This window comes from Acomys russatus, chromosome 9, assembly GCF_903995435.1.
Source record: "Acomys russatus chromosome 9, mAcoRus1.1, whole genome shotgun sequence".
Classification (NCBI taxonomy): Eukaryota; Metazoa; Chordata; class Mammalia; order Rodentia; family Muridae; genus Acomys; species Acomys russatus.
This window is the reverse complement of record NC_067145.1, coordinates 43,088,849-43,111,980: the sequence shown is the minus strand read 5'-3', so window position 1 is coordinate 43,111,980 and position 23,132 is coordinate 43,088,849. Positions and strand designations below refer to the sequence as shown.

Below are 23,132 nucleotides of genomic sequence, written 5' to 3'. Positions count from 1 at the left end.
TTCCAGGGGACAGAAGGTAGTAGTGGCCATGTGGTTTTGTGTTGTGTTTTGTTTTGTTTTGATTTTTAATGTGGGAGATTGGCAATGCCATTGGTAATGTGGGTGATTTTCACTCCTGTGTCTCTGCCCATTTCGGTCTTTCTCCTTGTAAGGAACGTATCAAGGCTAAATATTGCCCACGGGGGTTTAGTTGCCATAGAAGCCTGCACGGTGCACAAAATATATTAATACTTCTATAGTCCTAGAAAGTAAACTATAAGAAAAGCAGTGCTATCACAGTGTAGAGACAAATAACAGACTTATATAAAAGCCAAGAAACTTGTTTGGGCAAAGGTCAACACAAATGAAATCCAGACGTCCTGGCTACATTAGAAATATGTAATTCCCTGTAACCATAAGGAAGCAGAAGGCATCTCTCGCTTTTGAGGCACACCATGTGTGCTACATTCTTTATGGTCTCAATTAACATTCCTAACCCTATGAGGAAAACATTGTTATTCATATCTTATACAAAGAGAAACAGACTTACAGTAAGTTAAGATGTTCAGAATCCCCACCAGGTAATGACAGGCAGTCTTCCTAAATCTCACACCAGTATTAGTTCTATCACAACAAGGTACAACAAGTTCACACTTGTTAAGATTCATATTGAGATTAACTAGCCAGGGGCCAGGGAGAGGTCTCAGTGGGTAAATGTGCAGGCTTGCCAATATCAATCCCCAGGACCCACATAGAGGCAGAAGGGGAGAACAGACTCCAGCAGGTGCTTTGACCTGCACCTCCATGCCATGTCATGTGCACTCTCCATGCCCCAACACATTATGATAATGATGCTTGATGATGATGATGATAATGATGATGATGCTGATGCTGATGATGGTGATGGTGGTTGGTGATGATGATGGTGGTGGTGGTAATGATTCTAAGATATAACTTACCAAGATCCCTACCCTACCCTACTCGGGATACAGAAAGGAATAAGATCCTAGGGGACAAACTGCCTGTTGTCTCTTACTACTAGGCTTGGCAAGAAGCTGAGTGTGACATCTGTGGGTGTGGCATACCAACTCTTGTGGCTCCAGTGTGAGTGGGGACCTACTTGGAGTCCCCAGCAACTAGGTCTTCCCCATCTTGAGTCTGCATATCAAGGCCTAGCTGTTGGCTCTCCCCTCCCCGCCCAGTCCCCCAGTGCTGTGTACTGGCTGAGACCTTAGACAGAGACAGGACATTCAGTCCTTTTTAGCATTCTGCTCAGAGGAGTAATTCAACCGAGAGCTGTGAGGCTCACTCTTGGCCAGACGTCTGGCTAGGCAGTGACAGGTGCTGACTTCCTTCGCCCACAAGGTAGCACCAATGCCCATTTAAGGTGTACAGAGAGAACACAGTTGAGTTATTTGCTTGCTCGATATCATACATGGAAAAATTGGATATTGAGGATGGTACCCAGGTTCTGGCCTAAACAATGAGGTGGATAATAGTGACCTTGGCTAAGGTCAAATGGAAAGAGGCAGAAAGCAGTTGGGGAGGTGGATGGGGATACTGAGTGTGATCTGCCTATAGGAAGGACTGGTGGTGACTTGAGGCTATTGGTACATGGCTCCAAAGATAATTGTAGGCCACGGTGGGGGTGGGAGGAGCTGGGCAGGTGGTGTAAGAGGATGGACTTGCCCCTGAATGCAGAAGCCGGGGGGGAGAGACATTTCAGTGAGACAGGAAACGAAAGTGACTGATAGACAACAAAGACCAAGGGTGTGCTGAATGAAGTGACGTTCCCTGGAGAGTGCCATTGCTCCCTACATCACTGGCCACTGTATGAGCAGCCATTTCAGTGAATTGGTAGGTCTAAAAACCACACACGGTGGAACCAGAGGTAATTGATAGAGACGTATTTTAAAAATAAGTATAGATTCTATAAAGAAATTGATTTTGAAAAATGTGTTTTGAAGCCTATTATCAACATGCAGCTGTAACAAAAAAATAAAATAAAATAAACGTGGGGCTGGAGAGATGGCTCAGCGGTTAAGAGCACTGATTGCTCTTCCAGAGGTCATGAGTTCAATTCCCAGCCACCACATGGTGGCTCACAACCATCTATAATGCGATCTGATGTCCTTTTCAACACTGTATGCATAATAATAAAAAAATATTTAAAAATAAATAAACGTGCAGACTGGAGCCTGCCTTCTCTAAGCGTTGGCTCAGTGGGTAAAGATGCTTGCTGTACAAACCAGGCAACCTAAGATTGACCTCAGAACCCACTAAAAGTTGGGAGGAGGAAACTGACATGTATGCATGTGTGTGCACACACATGTGTACACATGCATGCTCTCTCTCTCTCTCTCACACACACACACCCCCACCCCCCCACACACAATTATAATAAGATTGGTGACGTAAGCTAGTACCCCCAGAATGTGCAAGGATCATCAGGTGTGTAGAAGGACTAGGCCTTCATTTGACTGAGGAGCCGGCAAGACAGGATGACTAGGAAGAACATTTTATTTTCACTGGAGAGACACCTCAGCGGATCCATTCAGTTTCCGGGTGATACATGGCATAACGTCAGGAGTGTCCACATGCCTCTACACATACACAGACAGACAAGGCAGACGTTGGCTGATTCAAAAGCAACTGCTTGGACCAGGTAGTTGTACCCTGTCAGAATACCTGACCTTGGAAGATACTAAGTTAATTATGACACAGCACTCTAGCAAGAGATGTTCTTTTCTTTTTTACCCACGCAGTGGAAAAGCAGTTTTCAACAGCTGCACAGGTAGCAGATACTGACTTCTGGGGGTGACTTTGACTTGAGCGTAGTGGAAAGTCACATGTACATGTGTCTCAAGTCATGACTGGTAACGGTGTGAGTCACCAATGAGGCACATAAGAATAGCAAGAAGTGCCAACCTTTTGGGGTTCCTTGGAGGCAGTAGAACAGCTATCTTTGGACAGTCATCCTAGTGTGAAGGACTTGGTGAGCCACAACAGAAAGGTAAGGCGCCCACTGATAACCACCACAGGGTATGCAAGACTCTGCCCTGCAAGGCGCACGAGTGTGTGTGTGTGTGTGTGTGTGTGTGTGTGTGTGTGTGTGTGTGTGTGTAGTCTGTAGGTGGATGTATGTAGTATGCGTGTGTATATAGCTGTCTCTTGCTCATATGTGCCTATCTGTGTGTGTGTGTCTGTCTTTGTGTGTTTGTAGGTGTGTAGGTGTGTATCTATCTCTTGCTCATATGTATGTCTATGTGTGTGCCTGTATGTGTTTGCTTGTATCTGTCTCTATTTTGTGTGTTTGTGTGTGTGTTGTCTGTGTGTTTATCTGTCTCTTGCTCACTCCTCCTCTTCCTCCTCCTCCTCCTTCCTCTTCTTCTTCTTCTTCTTCTTCTTCTTCTTCTTTTCCCTCTCTCTCTCTCTCTCTCTCTCTCTCTCTCTCTCTCTCTCTCTCTCTGTGTGTGTGTGTGTGTGTGTGATATACAGACTCATCATTTACTCTGGGGGCGTGTTCCATGCCCCTGCACTCTCCTTAAGTGGCCACACCATCTAGTAAACACTTTAAACCTTGCAGGCCCTGTAAGCCATCCTCAGTTCAGACTGTCCCCAATGGGCTCACGGATGCATGATGCTTATGTGAGGTGAATGGAAGACAGAGGCTGAGGCATCTGGAGAAGGGCCGAGGAGCCCTTCCTTTCTAGCATGGCCCTTTTAGTGCTAGAAGTAGAGCCCAGGGCCTCAGAGTGCCCCACCCTGAGCTGAGCCCCCAGCCTAGACACTTCTTTCCATTGCTTTGTGTTATAATTCCTTTCCTAAGGAATTTTAGGCAAAGGCATGTTTTCTTATTAGGGGTGAAAATGTACAGAAATCTTCCTTCTTTTGGTTTTAGAAACTGGTGAGCATTTAGCCAAGAGCAGCCTCTTTGATTACTTTCTCATCTCCATGTCCAGCATGTCCCATGTCTGCCTGCCAGTAGGGCACGGTAACAGAGCATGCTCCCCAAAGACCCAGAAATTAAATTCTCCCCTACTTCAGAGTGACAGGTATACACTATACAGATTTTAAAAATCTAAAACTTAGCAATAAGAATGTCGGAATATTTGCAGCCAGAAGTGCTTGCTGCTGGTGCTTCCTGCTATACTTTTATATACTCTTCAGTTTTTGTCTATAAAACCCTCCGTAGGGGTTGTGGGTGGTGGTGGCTGATGGACACATGGGGCTGGCAGCAGCATAAACATTTAGCCTCCTTGATGTGGCATCGTGCTGTGAATACTGCTCTGCTGTCCCATGGCAGTGAAGTTTCCTGGACATGATGTTCCCAGACTACATCCTGTGACCAAGGGTTAGCGTTCTGTGACCTATGGTTTTCATGATGCTTCTCTTAATTAATGTTCAGTCATCTGTGTGGACACAGACCTCACAGCTCAGGTGCTGTCTGCATTCTAAGGCCTCTGCTGGGTTTTTTGTTTGTTTGTTTGTTTATTTGTTCGTTTTCTTCATAGGAATGGGCCATGTTTCTGCTGGGAAGAGTCTGGGCACTTTGGAGTCCCCGCAGCCTCCCAGCCAACCCCAGCCTGCCGGTACCTCGTCCATCCACACCAGCCTGCTTGACATGAGGCGGAACGTGGCTGAACTCAGGCTGCAGCTCCAGCAAATGAGGCAGCTCCAGGTACTTCTCACAGATGCGTCGTCCCCTGTCTCAGTGGCCCTAGGTCTGATTTCTGTGTCCCCCACATCTCCAGCCCTGCTGCAACTTTCCTGGGCTACATTACTGTACTTTTCATAGGAGCTAGCTGATCATATGATCATAATGGCACAGCTTCCTTGTTTATCTGTAAGCCTGGTCTAGAATCTCCCGACTACAGCTAAAGCCAGTGCATGACAACTTCTGTTAACAGTAAATGTGAGTATCCTACCAGCCAAGGCTGCCAGCTCTCAGTGTGGCCCAGCCCTCTTCCTCCAAGAAAAAGCTCCTCCTCCTCCTCAAGCAACCATGAAGTCGTTGAAACTATGAATTTAGCATAAAAGATGAATTCATAAGGGTAAAAAAAAAGCTACTGTGGATGATCTGTTGAGAAAAAAATCTGCATTTTATTTGGGTAGTGTGTTGAAGGTTTCTCTTATCCTTTTCATTATTGACGAATATGTGAGCTATAGGGAATCAAAGAGAAGGCAAAAATAACCCTTTGTGTCCCAGATCTTGGTCAGCAAGCACTATCAGTCTGACAAAATAAAATATTCTATCTCCTGGCTTGAGTCCTAAGGAGCTGGGAGGCACATCATGGCATGAGGTCGCACACTTGCCTCCGGTACAGCCTTGCCCTCCCTGCCTGTGGCAGGGGCTTGGACATTGAGGGCTTGGTCCTAGCTTGGCCTCTATGGAGACATCTCCCTGAGCTCCTTTAAGAAGCTCATAATCCAAATATTGTTAAAAGCGGAACACACCCATGAGCCGGGGCAGCTGCCTGGGCGGAGAGCCTCAATAGCTAGTGCCCACGTGGGGAGGTGCAGGCAGGACTTTGAACCACAGCTCTTTCTGCAGCCCAGTGGCATAAACCCACCATGGCTTACCACCTAATTAAAGCTAAAAATATGCTTTCCCACCACCAGTGTCTAGAGGTGGAAAGAAGGGAGGGGCCTCTAGACCCAGGTGTGGAGTCATACTCGGGCCTCTAATCCCAGCCCTGGGAGGCTGAGGCAGGATGATCATGCGTTCAAGGCCATAATGCATAATGAGATGGTGTCTCAGAATCACCTCTTCTGAGAGGAAAAAAATTCAAATGTAAAATAAGGGCAGCTGGTTTGGGAAACCTCTTGAAGCCCTGGAGTACATGGTGACGGCTGACAAAACAGCCCATACTGCTTAATCCCCAGACATCAACCATCCACCCACTCTCTATCTCTGTCCTAGACACCTGGGACATTTGGTGTGTGTTTACTTAAATCACACACACACACACCCCCGCCGCCGCCAATCATGGCGTTTGTCAAAGTCCATCTTGAATGAATGTCTCCTTGCCTTGCCTTTTTTTTTTTTTTTCTTCATTTTATGTGTATGTGGGGAGGTGTGAAGGTGTATATGTGTGTGAGGTGTATGCTTGTGAGTGCACAGGCATATAGGCATGCACCTGTGGGTACAGAGGCCAGAAGAGGACCTTGGGTCTCTTTCTCTATTGCTCTTCATCTTATCACTTTGAAGCAGGATCTGTCACTGCACATGCAGTGTGCACACTGTACAGAGCTTGCTCTTTCAACTAGGTTGGCCAACTCGCTAACTCTTAGGCTCCACTGTCCTGGTCCTCCAGTGTTGAGGTCACAGGCCTGTGCAGCCATGCCCTGTTCTTTATATGGGTGCTAGAGATTCAAACTCAGGGCCTCACCCTTGTACAGTAAATAATCTTACCCATTGAGCCATTTCCTACCACCTACTGCCCCATCAACCTTTGAGGAACCTATGCCAGCGCAATGTTAAACTGTGCCTTTCTTAATGAGGAAGTTCTTGCCCAAGGTTTAGCAGTCCTATCTTAGTCCTATGGGTTCCTTTATCCCCAGAGAACTGCTTCCATTCCATTGGCTCTCTCTGGGAGTGAACAGCCCTTGAGCTTAGAGATGTTAGGGGAGATAATTGCTTTGTTTCTCGGCCTGACTGCTATCGCCATCCTATCTCCACCCCAGCCTTTGTAGTCTCCATGTCCCAAACTTCCCTCCTCCACAAACTTGTGTCTTTTCGGCCAGGGGAGTCTATTTAATACAAGAGTCTATTTAATACAAGAGTGATTAAGCCATGGCAGCACCAATTCTCCTTCTGCACGGTGATATCCTCCGCCTAATATGAAATGCAGCCCCAGAGTGCTTAGGAGTCCAGCAATAGAGCTATCGTCAGAGACACACAGAACTCTCTGGAAGAGTCTCAGAAGAACAGAAATTGAATTAGAAATTCAAATGTTCTTCGAGCTGTGTTATAAAATAGGGAAAGCGAATGAGCTCTCCTGTGTTTGGCAGCCTGCTCCAGTAATTAGATAATTAAATCACTGGAAAGCCCTAGACTGTAGCAGATCATCACATGTGAACATACTATTTCCAGAAGTGATGGATTCTTTGCAGGAATAAAACTGTGAAGCAGACACAAGGGACGGTTAGATGAGGGGAAATGACGTCAGTGAGACCATCAAGACAACCAAGTCCCTGTTTGTGTGAGTCACCGTCCTCCAGTTTCCAACAGGTTATGACTAGACAAGACATTGTCTTAGGGTTTTATTGGTGTTAGGAGACAGCATGACCACAGCAGCTCTTAATAAGGAAAACATGTAGATGAGGCTGGCTTATAGTTCATGGGGTTAGTCCGTTATCATCACGGCAGAAAGCATGGTGGCATGCAGGCAGACACGGTGCTGGAGAGGTAACGACATCTGGACTGGCAGGCAGCAGTAAGAAAGAGTGAGACACTGAACTTGCCTTGAGCATCTGAAACCTCAAAGCCCCACCCCTAGGGACACATTTCCTCCAGTAAAGCCACACCTACTCCAAAAAGAACACACCTCCTAATAGTGCCAGTCCCTATTAGTCTAGGGGGCCATTTTCATTCAAACTGCCACAGACATATTCCACCCACACTGCTCATTGGGGTCCCCTCAGGTCCTTCACCAAAGTACATATACCGAGTCTTCTGCCAGAGTCTGACTTCATTGGTATGGACTGGCAGGTAAGCTAGTGATTCTAGAATATTCCAGGGTAAAAATTATTGCTCTCGGGTTATTATGGATGTTCAGTCCAATGAGATGCCTTGTGGACCTACTGGGATCAGCCAGCTCTCATAAATGCTACCACGAATGTGAATAAGTATGACACCACTCCGTAAGCCCAGAAGAAGATAGAAGGTGGTAACTCAAGCCACTCCACACCGTGTACCTTCCTCACACCCACTCATCGGCTGTGCCCTCCACTCCATCAGATTTGTTTCAGGCCACAGGCTGGTGGCATAGTTACACTGCTGTGTGCTCACTCCCAAGCAATCTGAGTCCACAAAGCTGGCAACAAAGTACTTTGTAACTCAACAAATGCAAAAAATTTTGACCTCTGCCTATTACTTTTCCTGATATGATTTATAAATAAAGATTTACTTTTTCTAATGGTGAATAATCCCATTTCTGTAGAATGTCCCAGCACATAGACTTTTCTGTTTTCCTTCTGAGGGAATTTCAGAATACCTTCTATGGTTCCACGTCACACTTTATATTTTTCCCTCTTGCTCCCCTATCTCTTTATTGCACTCCCTGGTAAGTTTAAAAGAAATTAGGTTATTCTGAGCATAGCGTTACATTTTTAAGATTATTGGGACTCTGCAGTTTTTCCCTGGTGAGGGGGGATCAACATTAAAGAAGAGACAGCGAGACACAGCTCCAGGATCTGCCCTGATAGAATTCAGCCGTCATCTTAATGTATCTTTTGTGCTAGAGTCTTTTTTATTTTCTGGTGTCCAAAATTATAGTCAGGGGAATATGTATCCCAGAGGAAAGCACGCCAAAATTTGGCCCCTGGAGGACAGAAGTGCCTCCTTCAACTAAGTAGAAATGATAAGTGGACTGAACACAGGAGTTGACAGTTGAGTTACAGAGCAACTTACCAAGTTCCTGTCAGATCTCAGACAAGAGACTGTCTAAGTCCGTGAGGCAGCACCCAGATAACATGTGTTCGTGACCAGGCATTGTTTGTTTTCTTCCCTGAGACCTTGGGGGATCGTACGTGAGTGGGTAGGAGTCATTCTGGGGTCTGGTTTCCCTTCCCAAACTCCCTGGTTGGCGGTATACCCACCGCTCAATGGTACTGCAGTACTGCAGAATCCGGCCCATTTTGCTAGGTGGCCATGTTGCCAAGGCTGGTTTCACCTAACAAACCAGGGAGGAGCAGAGGACGCACAGGGCTATTTTGAGGTAGTTAGATTTAAGGAGTTTCGTACACTATTAATGAAGTTGACAGAGATAACTCACTTGGCCCAATAAACGATTTAATGGCCAAGAACATTCTAAGTACACTTACAAAAACATCAAGTGCATTTTCAATAAATTGTGTTTCCAGCTAAGAGGGAGGAGCTGCAGTTGCATTTCCACTCACCATCCTACTGTTGACAGCTAGAGACATGGAAACTATACTGAACGTGACTTGCAGACACTGGACCACAGATACCATGGGCCTGGATTGCTCGGGAAAATGGAGACAAAGGAGGTAAACCGCACGGTTGGGCCATGCGTCTGCTGGAGCTACCTTCAGATGGAATGCAGAAGCTCAAGGCATCCTGGAATCATCTTCCTGGGTAAAGGGATAAGGTCAAAGTTCAGAGAGCTGAAGCAGCTAGCATTTACAGAATGGAGTGCCAAATAGGAGAAGCCTCTGTATAGAAAGGACTCTGTTAGTGTGGGGGCCAGGTATGGGGTAACAAGCCAAGCTTGTGCAGTATGAACTGACCTCTGAGCCAGGCAAAGACCATGTGAGTGAACCAAAAAGCCAGAATCTTCCTAGAGACCACCCAGGCCTGGAGCAGCTCAAGTTTTGGCAAACAAGAATGAGGAGACCATATTGGATACGTCAGCATGAAGTGTACTACGAGAGGGCTTTCCCCTCCCTCCCCCATCTTTGGACTAAACTAGCCCTAGTGGAAACAATCCTCTCAATAACAAAATAAGGCACACATGACTGGCCTGTCAGAGAATACCCAAAATCTATAAGGAAAACAGCAAGATCTAGTACTCTATGCCTGGCATGCAATTAAAAAAAACAAACAAAAAAACCTGCTAGACATGAATGATGGTGGATAATACAATCTGGGAAAAGCTCAGCCAATAGAAGCTGGCCAGAAGTGATGGAGACAATCAAATCAGGAGCAACAACTTCAAAAAGCTGCTCAAGTTACTCTCGAAGATTTAGAAGGAAATGTGAATCAATGCTACAGGAGGTTAAGGTAGAAAGACTGTCTAAGTGGAATTTTTGCTAGTTCACACACACACAGATAGACTGAAAAGATGAACCACTGGCCAAAGAAATCAATAGGAAACAGCAACAGCAGGCATCCCCGAGTTAAGAAGGGGTTACACTGAAGTTCAGTGACCCATGGAGCAGGACTCAGGGTTCAGTGGACAGGAAACTATCACAAGAGAGAGTGGGTGCAACTGTTTCAAACTTTGATGAAGGTTATAAATCCACAAACTGAAGAGCCCAGGAAACACCCGGACTGGTAGGCACAAAGGACACCACAGCAATGGATACCAGAAAACAAGGATTAATAGAACAAGGCAGACAGAAGCGGGAGAGCCATTTCATTCCAGGAAATGGTATTGCTGGTGAAACAGCACGCATGCTTCCACTAAAAGCAAGAGCAAGGTGGAAGGAAATGAGCTTTCACTTCTATTTAGCGCTGAACTGACTGTCTAAGCAAGCACACCAAGGATCAGCACCAGCAAGGGAAATGTGGGCACACGACGGGAAAGTGTACTTTGTACATAGCTTTTCTCAAAAAAACGACACGACTTCACGTAAAATTTAAAAAGAGCTACAAAGGTTCTGTTCGAAATAAGTGACTTCAGCAAGATCACCAGAATCAGGTCAAAATTAAAATATTTAGTATGCCCATACATACGTCCCTCAGCCATAAAAAGAATGAACGGCTGAAAGAGCATGGCTGGGATCTCAAGAGCTCTGCGCTGGGCTGGTGGTGTAGCTCGGGGCCAGAGCAGTTGCCTGGCATTCGCAAGGCCCTGAGTCCCATTTCCCCATGGGGCTGGGAGCACCGAGTGAAAGAAGCCAGACACAACGGAGAACAACTGTAATGCCGTGTGCATGCTGTTCTAGGACAGGAGGGACTAGTCTATGGTGAGAGAAAACGTGGGTGGCTTCCTTGGGCTACAGGTTACAAACCTGAAGGACCATGAAGGAAATTTTGGGAGTGACAAGAAAATGCTGACTCTTCGTTTCTGTGGTGTTTCCTGGCAGACGCATCTGTGGACTAGAGGAACTGTGTCTAAATGCGAGGGAGGGTATATATCTTACTGTCCCTTCACAGAGTTGGTTGTTCTCTCAACAACTGAAATGCAAGCCTTTCCAATCCTCTTAGATGCTGACAACAGCTTAGGAGAGAGCTGGGGAGCCTCACCATGCCCGTGGCTTTTCTTTTTGCACTCTGCTGGGATAAACCAGGCCATATTCGTGGCCAAGGGGTGATGATGGTTAGAGACTAGACAGGGAGGGAGTAGGAAGTGAACTAAGAAATTAGCTGTTTGTGAGAGGCTCCCTCTCTGTTTCCCTCAGTTGAATCCCACGAAGCCTCCTGTTTGGAAAGGAGACAGATATGCCTAGCACTCAGCAACAGCCAATCCTCTTCTAATCTGCTCGCGTGGTAACTCTCATATGTTACGTGGAATTGTCTTCCAGGATATCCGTAGCTGTGTCAGAAAGGCTATATTTAGCCACTGTGTGCTAGGAAGTGTGCTTGTAGCCTGGAACAAGACTCTTGCCAAGATAGAAGAATAATTTGGGATGAAATGATAAAAATGGACTCTTTCTAATCTTGATTGAGCCTATCAATCTGCCAATGAGCCTAAATAAGTCACATGACCTCTGGGGGGGGGGGCGTTCTACTTCCTGCCTTTCACATTCCAATTTGAAGGCCCTCCCAGCAATAATTCCTATTTTTGATAATCATTTTAGTGTCTACTACTAAGGATACGGCAGTGTTATTTGAACATGTTTCATTGTGGGGTGTGAGCAGGAAGGTTGTAGCATAGAGCTGTGTTGTAGCGCACAGCACAGTGATACCCTCCCATTATGAACCCATTCCTAAACCACGACACTGCCCTTGGTGGTAAAACACATTCACTCACCAGGCGGTGGTGGCACACACCTTTAATCCCAGCACTTGGGAGGCAGAGGCAGGTGGATCTCTATGAGTTTGAGACCAGCCTGGTCTACAGAGCAAGTCCAGGACAGCCAGGGCTACATTAGAAAAACCATGCCAGGAATTTAAAAAAAAAAAAAAAAAATCCCAATGCTCAGTTTGCATCCCAAACCAGCTAAATCAGACTCTTTTTCTCACAAGACCCAGACACCCAGAACCTTTCCAACTATTCAATCAAGTACTTCTTCGTGCCTTGTATGTCTCCATTCACTGTACCTCCCCTTCATAGTCCTGAATCTGAGCACAGCTTTCATAGAAGGCAGTGTTGCTGTTCATGTTTCATTGACCTGTATATACAGTGTTGACCAGAGACCGCAGACTCTGCAGCACAGCCAGGCTGAGCCCAAGTGGGTCACTCCCTAATGTAACCGCTTAGAGAACAATTCTCTCTGTTATCAATATGGCTGCCTGAGCTCATCTATTCAAAGGATGTGTATCGGATCCTCTTCCTAGAGCAGAAATTAGCAAGCAGGAGGAAGACCATTTCAGGAAGTGGGAAGAGCAGGTACAAGGTCCCTGTGGCAGCAAGGAGCTCAGTGAGTCAGAAAGACCAAAGGGTGTTGGTGTGGCTATAGAAAGCGTTGGAGGCGCTAGAGCCTCAGGTATAGACAACGAGCAGGTGCCATGTGTCTGCCATGTACTGACTGATTTTAGGAGCACAGTAAAAGGATATCAGCAAAGCTGTGTGACCATGACTGTGAGTCACAGAGGTCACCAAAAGCGGTAAACTTTGATTTGGCTCTCACCCAGACACAACCACAAGCCTCCCCCCCACCCCCAGCCGCCAGGTTTCTGCTCTCTGGTTACAATAGGTGACACGCACTCAGAGCAGGCTTTGTACCAGATGCTGTCCTAACCTTTTTTTTTTTTTTTTCAGTTCTCACTAAATCCCCACAACGGGCCAAAAGCACTGTCCAGTTACCACACTTCCTTATTTGTAGCCGTGGAAACTTAGTAGCATTCCATAGCTGTAATCTCTTTAGCCAAGAATCACCTCTTGGAATCATGCACTGATGCTGGAACACAATGGTGCCTTTGCATGTGACCCAGTTTACTCTTTGTTCACAGAATAAAGACCATAATGAGGCTTTGAACATGTGGTCCCATAGTCAAACTGCACTTCCTCTCAGTGTGAAGAGATAATGGGGCAGATGACAACAGCATCCCCAATCCTGTGAGGCGATACCTTGTAGTGGACAAGGGTCTAGAAAACAGTGTAAACAACTGAAGGTCACTCTGGGGTTTGGGGGTAAGCAGTGCTTAGGGACAGGCTAATGAGTATAATACAATTGTTGGTGCTGAGCCTGATCAAGGACAGTCACATTGTGGACATATGAAAGCCTAGCATTGTCCTTTCTCAAAGATGCAAGCATTGACCAGCATCTTCTGAAGACTAGCTGCAAACTTGGCGTGTTCATTGCTCCATGAAATGAAAAGACAGTGGGCTCTGGAAACCCTACAAACATTATGGGCTTGGATGCACATGCACACTTTGTCAAATCCAGTGAAGTTAGGAAGTTCCCAAAAGCCTTGGTCTCATCTGGACTCCCTATCCTTGTCACCATCAGTACTGAATGCCACCTGGTAAGGAGCTGTAATTCCATGGTATTGTGACATGAAGCCAAACAAACCACAGAGTGCAGAGTAACTTTTTAAAGACATCCTGAAAAACTCCCATCAAGTCAATGGTCATTGAGTATTCATGAGAGCCTCAGAGTAGCCCTTCCAAGGAGAGAAGAGCCCATATCATCAGAGAAAAGTGAAATGGAGATGGAGAGAGTCTAAGTGGCATGCCCAAGTCTCTAGTCAGCTAAGACGGATGGAGGGCTGATTAAACACTTGGCTTCCAGCGCTAGTGCTCTTGGCACCTCTATAAAATCATGTCCATGAGAGTTTGTGTGTGTGTGTGTGTGTGTGTGTGTGTGTGTGTGTAGAGTGGAAAAGATTCTACCTTTTTTACAGGCATAGAAACTGAAGTTCAGCTGTCAGTTGCCTTCTAAAACTCAGCTATTCTGTGAGGAAGCAATACTGTATACAGTCCACCCCTCTCCTCTTTCTTACCAAAATAAAGATTCAGCTGTGGTTTTCTCTTTGGAACACAGCAGGGCATTCAGCCTTCACGATGGCAGACAGGCAAAGCCAATAGAGGCTGATTTCTTTTGTTCAACAGCTGCAGAACCAGGAGATTCTGAGGGCAATGCTGAAGAAGGCTGAGCTGGAAATCAGTAGCAAAGTGAAGGAGACGATGAAGAGGCTGGAGGATCCGGTGCAACGCCAGCGCACCCTGGTGGAGCAAGAGAGGCAGAAGTACCTTCACGAAGAAGAGAGGATTGTTAAGAAGTTAAGGTGGGTGCAGGTCACCCTGAGGATAAGAACTTCTTGTTTCCAGGGTGCTCTTAGCTTCTCTCTCTCTCTCCCTCCCTCTGTCTCTCTCCCCCCACCCCTCTCTCTCACCTACTGTGCACCTCATAGTTCTGCTGACCCTGGGAAACTCAACAGTCCCCATGACGATATGTCTCTGGACCAGGAAAGTGTGTAGCATCCTCAGAGAATCATGGCTGCGGGGCCTGGCAGGAGAATTGGGTATGCAGTACTAATGATGCCACATGTCTGAACTGTGCCATTCTCATCTGCATGGTGCCTTCCACAGGCCATACTCCTGCTTTGGAGACCTGCTTGACATTGGTCTGGGCTGTGCTTGCCATGACTGGAAGACCATGGGAACCCACAGTAGAGCAACAGAACCAATGCCAGGAAGTTGTCCTCTGGCCTCCACACATGTGCCCTTGCACACACATGTGCCCTTGCACACACAGTCGCACATCATATGCATACAACACTAGTTTACAGTTTATGAAATATGTCCCCTTGATATTATCACAGATGTCCCTTATGCCTTACATAGACGTGAATTAGAGTAACTGTGTGGGTCTGTAGGGCACGAGAGCAGAGGTTAGGGAAGATGAGTGCCGCTGAGAAAGCAGTGACTACTCTTCCCCGGCTCGCCTCCTTTCTCTTTCCTTCTAAACTCCAGAAAAGAAACACTCTTCCTAGAGCCTGTATGGCTTAGGTTCCACAAGCGTGAAGACAAGAGGTGAAACTGAGGTTGAAAAGAACAGAGAAGAATTGAGTCTAGGTCTTTCATGGTTTTCTATGGGAAAAAAAAAATGGGCTTCTAGTAAGAGTCACCTTAAGTTCATTTCTAACAAACAATATGCTTCCTTTTAACAAAGGCAGACTAGGAAGCAACTTCAGTCAGTGCTGTAATTGGTAGCACCCATGAAGATCTGACATCTTGTTAAGCAAAGCCATCATTTCAAAAGCCCATTGATGACTTTCAAAGGATGGCCTGTGTTCATTTTCAGCTGCATTGTCTCTTTTACAATCTTCCGAATTAATGAAAGTAACCTTCAGTGCTTTAAATAGGAACCGCAAGCTTAGGACCTGGCAGGACAATGGTGTGAGAGGTTTCCTGCTGCCCAGCAAAGGGAAGCGGAGTTTGGGGATCTTCTGGTTGCCAGGCTCTGACATACAGGAGGCAGACTATGGATGAGAAACTAACCTAGGATTTTGTTTAGTTAGAGTGGCCTTGGGTCACAAAACGTCTCCTCAGAGGTGTAGTTGCATACTGACCTGTGTGTGAGTGGTTGATGGAACTGAGCTAACACTGGAGTCTTAGCTTGCAAGGGCTTCATCAAAGCCTGTGGATTGGACACAGTACAGTCAACACACGCAGGAGACTGTGCTTAGTCTAGCTGGGAATTTCTCTCACCAGATGACCATATTTAGAAGTGTCACAAGGGCTGGTCCAGTTCCCACCTCAGGGAGCAGCCATGTTAGCATGTCCTGTGGGTACACTAACATAACACCAGGAGAGAATTGCAAATGTAGAAACAGGAGCCACAGTGTTCCCCTTTGGCCTGAAATTTTTATGTCAGAATGGCTAGCGTCACCAAACACTCCATCTCCCTGCTCAGGAGAGGTCAGATGTGCCATGTGTGGCCTGTCCTCCTCTGCTCCCTCCACTCACTCACCTAGAGGAAAGGGCATCCTCTGTCCGCTCCAATAGGGCTCCGAGTTACAGTTGGCAGTCATTTACTGCCACCTAGTGGTCCGGCATTTCTCAGCATTCTCTTCTTACTAATTTTTAAGAAAATCTTTCTCTTGAATTTGCAGGCAAGTTTCTTCAAGTGGAAAAATGTAACTCAGCTCTGTTGGAGTTAGTATCTGTATACACATGCGCGCACGTGCGCGCACACACACACACACACACACACACACACACACACACACTTACCAGAAATTAGATCTCTAAGTGCTTAGAAGAGAAACAGTCATTGTTGATGGGACAATCATATATACTACAGGTTATCCATTAGGGAATTTTGAGGGCAGTTTTGCCCTCGCTCTCCCAGAGACACTTAACAATGCCAAAGGACATTCACGGGTGTCACAAATTACTGAAATTTGGAATCCCTTGTTGTTAGTACTTAACAGGTAGAGAGGCCAGTCATGCAGCTAAACAGTCTTCAGTGCAGAAGACAGTCCTGAGCTAAAAAAAAAAAAAAAAAAAAAAAAAAAAGGAAGAAGAAGAAGGAAGGAAGCAAGCAAGCAAAGAAGGAAGTATTTGGTCCAAAATGTCTGGTATCAAAATTGAGAAACCTGGCTGTCTGATCTGATGCCACTACAGTGCTGGCTCAGGACTGCCACGCCTCCCACCTGCCCCAGCACCCACATCTCCTGCCCCCATCTCTAGTCTACCACTACTTCCTTCATCTGTCTTTCTCTCCTTCCCGGTAATCAAGCGGACACATTGCTGTCTCAGCTGGCATGAATACCACTGACAATTAAAAACTGTCTTCAGCGAGCCACAAGTCTCCCCCACACTCCCATGCGCACACACACACACACACACACACACACACACACACACACACACACACACACACATACACACAGCCCTGACCAATCTGGGCCTCAAATGACAGGCACAGGAGAACCCTCCTGTAGTTGCCTTATACGTCCATGAAATGTTCCAACACAGCACGCTCCCATCTCCTTCGTGGAAGCCTAAGGGATGCTGGGATGCAGTGGAAAATGGAGAGCACGCTGCTCCTTCATCCGTCCTTTCTGCTCAGTTCCATCTGCTATCTGTCTCCCCCACAGGGAGCTGGAGGACTTTGTTGAGGACTTGAAGAAGGACTCTTCATCCGCTGGCCGAGTGGTGACCCTGAAAGATGTGGAGGATGGAGCTTTCCTCCTACGACAAGTGGGAGAGGCTGTGGCCACTCTCAAAGGTGAGTCTTCCGCTGGAACGGGGACGGTGGAAGTGTGCTGCTTGTGTTTAAGAATCTTTCAGTATGGACCTGTCATCCCAGCTGCTCAGGAGGCTGAGGCAGGAGGATCCCTTGAACTCAGTTGAGACCTGCCTAGGGAAACAGTGAGACCGTGTTTCAAATAAACACGTAAATAAATAAACAATCCTTCAGATAGTGGAAGATTCATTCAAGACTTCTTAGAGGACCCTTATAGAGGGTGCCGAAGATGGAAACTGAACAATAGTACTAAAAATTTTTATTCCCTTTTACTGAGCCTTACTGACATACCAGACTCATGAAAAAGAACCCTAATTTTCAGTTAGCCTTACCCATAATACACAGGGAATGGACCTAGAGGGGCTGTGACCTTATCCAAGGTCATTTGGTCTGACCATCTTCTGTGCTCTTAACCCACGGCCGCCCTACACGTGTAGGCAAGGGACTTCTCTGTGCTACCCAGGTCACAGGAGTCGGGTGGGCGTGGTTATTCGGCCTCCCTGTTCCATAACTCACTGCTGGTCTGGCCTGTAGGAGAATTTCCAACCTTGCAAAACAAGATGCGTGCTGTCCTGCGCATAGAAGTTGAGGCAGTAAGGTTCCTGAAGGAAGAACCACACAAGCTGGACAGTCTCCTGAAGCGTGTGAGGAACATGACGGATGTCCTGACGATGTTGCGGAGGTGACTGTCGTGGTCCTGACGGGGTGGCTGGGGGCGGGCCACAGGCTCTAAGGGCCTGCTTGTAGTGACTTCGTGACTTATCACTCCCAATTTATGGCATTCTGAGGAGTACCCTCAACTCCTTTGGCCCCCAAACATTTGTTACAATGTGGCCTAAGGGTCTAATTTCTCAGTGTAGACGTTTGCACTGGACCCATCATAGGCTTTGAAATCATTCATCAAGTCCTAGGCTTGATGACAGGGTGTGCTCCTGGGTTTGATTCCCTACTGCGGTAAAGACTAACAATGAATTTAAAAGCAAAATTAAATAAGTAAATAGGTTTCTTTTTCAATCAACTGATGTTTTGTAACATTTTATAGGTGAAGAACTAATTAAAATAATCCATTAGCTCTCTTCACCTTGAGGGCATAGGAGACTTCAGGTAGGAAAACTGAGTCAAATGTTTATCTACTACAAGTATCTGGGAGCATGCTGGTATCCCCCTAGGAAAGAAGTTAAACACCCCTGAGTGGACGTGCTCATCAGAGATCATTACTGTGAACAAAGACCTGGAGAAATCACTGCGTGATCTATAGCTTTCAATGGAAAAATTCTAGAATCTCATACACAGTGTAAATGTGCTTAGAAAGGCTGGATGCAGCTCAGTGGTAGAACATTTGCCTAAGATTTACTCAGCCATGGAGGACAACACATACACACACACACACACACACACACACAAAGAAAGGAAGGAGGGGAGGGAGTGTTCCCAAGCAGAAGTAATGTGTCAAAAGCTCTTTGTAGGACTTTTGTCCCCTGAATAATCACTCAGTCAAAGTGGTTCTCAACCTGTGGATCCCAACCCACTTGAGAGCCAAGCAACCCTTTCACAGGGGTCGCATATCAGATATCCTACATAACAATTCATAACAGTAGCAAAACTATTTTATGGTTGGGGGTCAGCACAACACGAGGAACTGTATTAAGGGTCACGGCATTGGGAAGTTGAGAAGCACTGCTCTGTCAGATTTAGAAGGGAACTATATTGAGCATGCAGGCAGCTTTCGGGTGCTGATCCTAAGAAGCAGGTTCGATTTTTTTTAGCAATAACCAACCTCAACAAGATAACTCTCCAAAGCGGTTGTATGGTCAACTGCAGGAAAACCCAATGCCAAAGGAGATCTAAGTCCACAGAGACCATCCAGAAAGGAGCTGTATGCACGACTCCTTCCCAAAGGGTCATTCAGTTCTACTGATGAAGTGAATTTTTCCTCCACTACAATAAAGATGGGTTGACATCTGTAATGAGACTCAGTGCATTCTTGTGGTGGGCAGGCGCACATGTGGGCAGAATACTGTATAAAATATAAATCTTTAAAAAAATAAAATAAATTGGTAAAATGTTATAAATAAATAAATAAATAAAGATGGGTTGAAGAACTTCTTCATTAAGCTGTTTCCCAGATGTTAGAGCCAACCTTATTAAATGAAAACAGTGGGCTGGCAGAGAGCAACGACCTTTCTCTCTGGAAAACAGTTGAAGGATGTTCCTATACCCAGCACTGTATTTGTCAGTGTTTGTCTTAGAACCAGTGAGCGCAAGGCCTTAAAGAAGGTGGGATCATGTGCTTTGAATACTCAGAAGACTTAGAGACTGAAGTAGCCTCTACTAGGTAAAGCAAAAAGTAAAAGACACAGAGATGTGACAAGCAGAGGAAAGTCATAGGTCAATGAGTCTTTTGTTCAAATCAGAAAAAAGAGAAAGAGCATTCTAGTAAGAAAAGAATGCAAAACTAAATAAAATATAGGGATTAAGTGTTCTGTTTGACATTTCTTTTTTTTTGAAGATTTATTTACTTATTATTATGCATACAATATTCTGCTTGCCTTGTACACCTGCATATTCACACCAGAAGAGGGCACCAGATCTCATAAATGGCTGTGAGCCACCATGTCGTTGCTGGGAATTGAACTCAGGACCTTTGGAACAGTAGCCAGTGCTCTTAACTGCTGAGCCATCTCTCCAGCCTCCCTGTTTGACGTTTCTTGATACATAACGTTACAGTATTTACCCTAAGACACACTCACCATAGAAGGCACTATCCTTGTTTGTTTGTTGTTTGTTTGTTTGTTTGTTTGTTTGTTTGTTTTTCAAGATAGGGTTTCTCTGCATAGCTCTACCTGTTCTGAAACTCACTCTGTAGACCAGGCTGGCCTTGAACTCAGATATTGGCCTGCCTCTGCCTTCCTAATGCTGGAATTAAAGGTGTGTACCAACGCCTGCCTATAAGAAGGTGTTATCTTTATTGCTATCATTACATTATACAGAAGTACCTGAGCCTCAACAGTGACAAGTTCCTGGCATTCCAGAGCATGTTAGAACTCATACTCAAACACAAGGGTATCTACTTTCAAAGACTACTGTATTTTCTACTGTACCATGTGTGGGAATGGATACATCACTTTGAATGACTTCCAAAGAACCAGGCAAGGCAGCACATACTTGTAATCCCAGACCTCAAGAGGATCACAAGTTCAAGATCAGCATGAGCTACACAGACTCTCTCAAAACCCAAGCACATGGTTATAAATTAGTTGTAGGACACTTGTGTAGCATGTTTGGGGTCCTGGGTAGAAAAGCTTTAGCACTGCAAAAAAAGAAAAATGACACCACCAAAACAAAGGAAGGTGGGAGGGGGGACAAAACACACCACAGTCTGAAGTCATAGTTGACCTTCAATTGGAAAGATTTGGTTGAGTACATGTAAAGGAGAAGATAGTGACAAGATGACATATAAGCTGACCTGTCTTACAGTCCAAGGGGAGTTTGGAGGCTTCTAGAAGCTTCTGAGTGAGAACTGAGTGTATTTGGGAGCTTTATAGGCCAAGGAAGATGGAGGAGAGCTTATTGATAGACATGTGTTCACTTCCATTCACCACTTCCAAGCAGTGAGGACTAGTCTCAATCTGGGCACAATAGTGTTACCATAAAAGAAAGAGAATAAGCACTCGGGAGGCAGAGGCAGGTGGATCGCTGTGATTTCGAGGCCAGCCTGGTCTACAAAGTGAGTCCAGGATGGCCAAGGCTACACAGAGAAACCCTGTCTCAAAAAACAAAAAAAAAAAGAGAGAGAGAGAGAGAATATCTCCTGGGGCTGATGGCAGGGTTCAATGGGTAAGGGCACTTGCCATAAAGCATGAGGACCTGAGTTCAAATCCCAAGAACCCATGTAGTACCAGGTATAATAACATGAGGACACCCATGGCAAGATGGGAGGCAGTGTCTGAATTCACACACACATGAGCAGGCACCGCCCCCCCCCACACACACACACACAACGCACTACCACCTTTTGAAGAAAGAATTACATGGCTTTGGAAAGTTGCCAGGGTAACCCTCATTCCTTAACCGAACTGTTCTGGAAGTGGTTCTGTTTTTGTTTTTGTTTTTAAATGTTTTCATCTAAACTGGTACTGACACTGGTACCACAGAGACAGCGTGGAGATGACTCATCACCGTTTGACCCCCGCTGTACGTGGCTTCTCCTAGGCATGTCACTGACGGGCTCCTGAAAGGCACAGATGCAGCCCAGGCTGCACAGTATGTCGCCATGGAGAAAGCCACAGCTGCAGAGGTCCTGAAGCACCAGGAGGACACAGCCCACTCACCTGGACAGTCCCTCCACAGTAGCACCGGAAGCCCCGGTGATGTGAAGTCAGAAGTGGTGCCCCTATCCACCATGACAGTTCACCATGTACAGAGCTCACCTGTGGTCATGCAGCCCTCCCAGCACTCCTCAGCCTTGCTGAATCCAGCCCAGAACTTGCCTGGAGGGACCAGTGCCCACACAGCAATCACACAGGAAGTAACCTCTGCACCACATTCGGCTCCAGCCCCCCAGTCTCCACAGACCCCAATGAATGGTTCCTCCATACAGTACTTGTTCATTGAAGAAACCCATAGTGTGAGTGCCAAGAACAGGGCAGTGTCTGTTGAGGTAGAGCCCTATTTCCATTTCTCATGACCTCATAAACATAACGTTGCCCTTTCCTTCTGGGAATTTATATTCTGATTGTTGTATATTTAAACGCCAATGTATGGATATGGTGTGTGTGTGTGAGAGAGAGAGAGAGAGAGAGAGAGTGAGAACAGGACTGTGTATTAATATGAATATAATATGAACCAAATATACAGTTTGACTAAAAATAACTTTTTTTATAGCTATTTAAGGGTTTGTTTTTAGATTTTCTTTATTTCTTTTTTTTTTTTTTTTTTTTTTTTAGATTTTCTTAGAAACAGAATACAGTAGTAGGGTTGAGAAAAAACGTAGGTGTGAGAAGATGACCCCTAATCTGGAGGCAAATGGTTCAGTGGCACACTAGTGCGTGTGTTGAGCAGCCAGCTCTCATGGACCAGAGAGGGAGCATCTGCCAGTACTCAAGGGGCAGATCTGGAATATTCTGTGCTCACCCGAGGTGGCTGAATGTGAGCTTGCAGAGAAATGAGGCGGTGCGTTTTCTGAGCCAGTGCACACTGTGCCACCGTGCTAGAGGCAAGCTTGGAGAGGGTTTGCCTCCTACCCTGAAAGTCACTAGTATCTGGGAAGCAGAAAAGGTGCTGTCCTAGCTTGCTTTCTGTTGCTGTGAGAAACACCGTGGTGACAAAAGCAGCATTGGGGGGTGGGAGGTGGGGTGGGAGGCGGCGAGGGTTGATTTGGCTTACATGTCCTGGGCCACAGTCCACTGCGCGAAGCCAAGGAAGGAACTCAAAGCAAAAACCTGGAGGCAGGAACGGAAGCAGATCCCGTGGAGGAGCTCTGCTCACTGGCTTGCTTCGTATGCTTTGCTCAGCCTGCTGTCTTTAATACTGCAGGACCACCTTCCCAGGGATGCCACAACCCCCAGGGGCCTGAGCCTTTGCACATCAATCATTCATCCAGAAAATGCCCTATAGATTGGCCTACAGGCAATCTGACGGAGGAAAAAAAAATTTTTTTTTTTAAAGACAGGGTTTCTCTCTGTAGCCCTGGCTGTCTTGGACTCACTTTGTAGACCAGGCTGGCCTGACACTCACAGAGATCCACCTGCCTCTGCCTCCCTGAGTGCTGGGATTACAGGTGTGTGCCACTGCACCCAACCACACCCGGTGGAGAAATTTTCTTAATTAAGGGTCCTCTTCCCAGATAACACTAATTTGTGTCAAGCTGACAAAAAAACTAA

The 23,132-nt window shown here is 46.1% G+C and overlaps 1 protein-coding gene across 13 annotated transcripts in view; it reads left to right on the top strand.

Moving 5' to 3' along the window:
- Kiaa1217 (KIAA1217 ortholog) overlaps positions 1-23,132 on the top strand; it is a 302,809-nt gene that overhangs the window by 261,792 nt on the left and 17,885 nt on the right. For all 13 annotated transcript variants that reach the window (XM_051151247.1, XM_051151246.1, XM_051151250.1 and 10 more), the window contains 5 exons: positions 4,494-4,660; positions 14,106-14,281; positions 17,102-17,232; positions 17,785-17,932; positions 21,463-21,910. In XM_051151247.1, the coding sequence (XP_051007204.1) occupies positions 4,494-4,660; positions 14,106-14,281; positions 17,102-17,232; positions 17,785-17,932; positions 21,463-21,910 (1,070 nt within the window). The remainder of the gene's footprint in view (positions 1-4,493; positions 4,661-14,105; positions 14,282-17,101; positions 17,233-17,784; positions 17,933-21,462; positions 21,911-23,132) is intronic.